This window comes from Octodon degus, unplaced genomic scaffold, assembly GCF_000260255.1.
Source record: "Octodon degus isolate 3935 unplaced genomic scaffold, OctDeg1.0 scaffold00048, whole genome shotgun sequence".
Taxonomy (NCBI): Eukaryota; Metazoa; Chordata; class Mammalia; order Rodentia; family Octodontidae; genus Octodon; species Octodon degus.
The window spans coordinates 8,056,813-8,058,618 of record NW_004524624.1 but is presented as its reverse complement, the minus strand read 5'-3'; the positions used below and the strand labels follow the sequence as shown (position 1 = coordinate 8,058,618).

Sequence of the window (1,806 nt, the reverse complement as noted above, 5' to 3'; positions counted from 1 at the left end):
TTAATTTGCTGTGAGATTTTGCTATGCAGCTTGGACTTGTGGTGATCTTTCCTGTTGTAGCCTCCCCAGCACTGGGATGGTAGGCATGCACTACAATGCCTGGTTTCGATGGCCAGTGTTGCACACTCAGGGATGGAGCCTGAGTCCTCGTACTTGCTAGGCAGGCACTTAGACTGCTGAACTGTCTCCCAGACCATAATGGTTCTTATGAAGCTTTTCTTTTCAGATTTTGCAAAACCACAGCAAGATGTGTGATCAGCAGAAGCAGCCACAGTTTCCTCCTTCCTGCGTGAAAGGTTCAGGACTGGGTGGTGGTGGTCAAGGTGCTGGTGGTGCCTCTGTGACATTCCAGGCTCCAGGCCAGTCCCAAACTGTCTGTGTGACCGGCCCTGCTCCCTGCCAGGCTCCAACTGTCTGTGTGACAGGCCCTGCTTCAGGCCAGCCTCCAACTGTCTGTGTGACGGGCCCCGCTTCAGGGCAGGCTCCAACTGTCTGTGTGACGGGCCCTGCTTCAGGGCAGGCTCCAACTGTCTGTGTGACGGGCCCTGCTTCGGGCCAGGGTCAAGCCTTCATGAGTTACCCAGTTTTAGTTCCAGCTCAAACCTATGTGAAATACCAAGTTCCATACCAGACTCAAGCCTACGTGAAGGGCCCAGCCCCCTGCCAGACCAAAGCCTTTGTGAAATGCCCTGCCCCCTGCCAGACATATGTGAAGTGCCCACCTCCATGCCAGACGACCTATGTGAAGAGCCCAGCTCCATGCCAGAAAACCTATGTCAAATATCCAGTTCCCTACCAGACCCGGACATACTATGTCCAGTACCCTTCTTCTGGCCAGACCTACTACACTCAAGCTTCTGCGAGTGGCTCAGCCTCCCAGGGCTGTGTTCCTGACCCATGCTCTGCTCCCTGTTCCACCAGCTATTGCTGTCTTGCTCCCCGGACCTTTGGGGTCAGTCCCCTGAGACGTTGGGTCCAGCGGCCCCAGGACTGCAACATGGGATCATCTGGCTGCTGTGAGGATTCTGGATGCTGCAGCTCTGGGGGGTGCTGTGGCTCTGGGGGGTGCTGTGGCTCGGGGGGATGCTGTGGCTCAGGGGGGTGCCACTGTTTGGGAATTATCCCCATGAGATCTCGAGGTCCTGCATGCTGTGACCATGAAGATGACTGCTGCTGTTAAATGCAGAAGGACAACTCTGGTGCACAATTCACTGCCTGGCTATGCCCTTCGAATCCTCCCCAGCTTTCAGCCCCTTCTCTTTCATTCCTAGCAAGGTAGAGAGCTTCACCAATTTCCCACCATCCTTTGCTTCTTTATCAAGGCATCCTGCCAGAGTCAGCGCAAATACCAAACTTTGGCAAGAATAAAGCTCTGAATGCAATGCACAGTGATTTACAGTCTATTTCTTTGGTCCATATTTATGCCTTCCTATCCTAGTCTCTTTGGGCATCTCTCTTTTACTCTCTGTTTTTTTCTAGAAGAGAATTCTGTATGAATCTGAACAAACAGACCAAGCTAGTGAACAGACCAAGCCTTCCAGAATACTTCCAATAAACATCCCTGAGCAAATGAGAAGCTGGAGATTTTAGGGTTGAGGACTGCCTTCTTTCTGTTCCCTGGTTAGTTTAAGGAGAAAGTTAGGGCCTAGCAAGGCCCTCCTGGCATCATGGTGGGTTAGTGGAGCCTTTGAGTCTATCTTGATGGATGCTTAGGGGGTGTGAACATCAGAGCTTCTCAGGAGCACCACGGGATGAAGGCTCTGCTGCGGGGCAGGAGCCCTGAGCCCACAGTGGACTTTGTGGATT

The 1,806-nt window shown here is 52.8% G+C and overlaps 1 protein-coding gene across 2 annotated transcripts; it reads left to right on the top strand.

The window, feature by feature from the left end:
- The first annotated feature begins 247 nt into the window (after positions 1-247).
- On the top strand, positions 248-1,180 carry CUNH1orf68 (chromosome unknown C1orf68 homolog). Of its 2 annotated transcripts, none has more exons than XM_023716429.1 (2): positions 248-403; positions 560-1,180. In XM_023716429.1, the coding sequence occupies exons 1-2, from the start codon at positions 248-250 to the stop codon at positions 1,178-1,180; spliced, it is 777 nt and encodes a 258-aa protein (XP_023572197.1). The 2 variants fall into 2 exon arrangements, with proteins under 2 accessions (XP_023572197.1, XP_004632382.1); XM_004632325.1 differs by having other exon boundaries at positions 248-416; positions 591-1,180.
- The last annotated feature ends 626 nt before the right edge of the window (positions 1,181-1,806 follow it).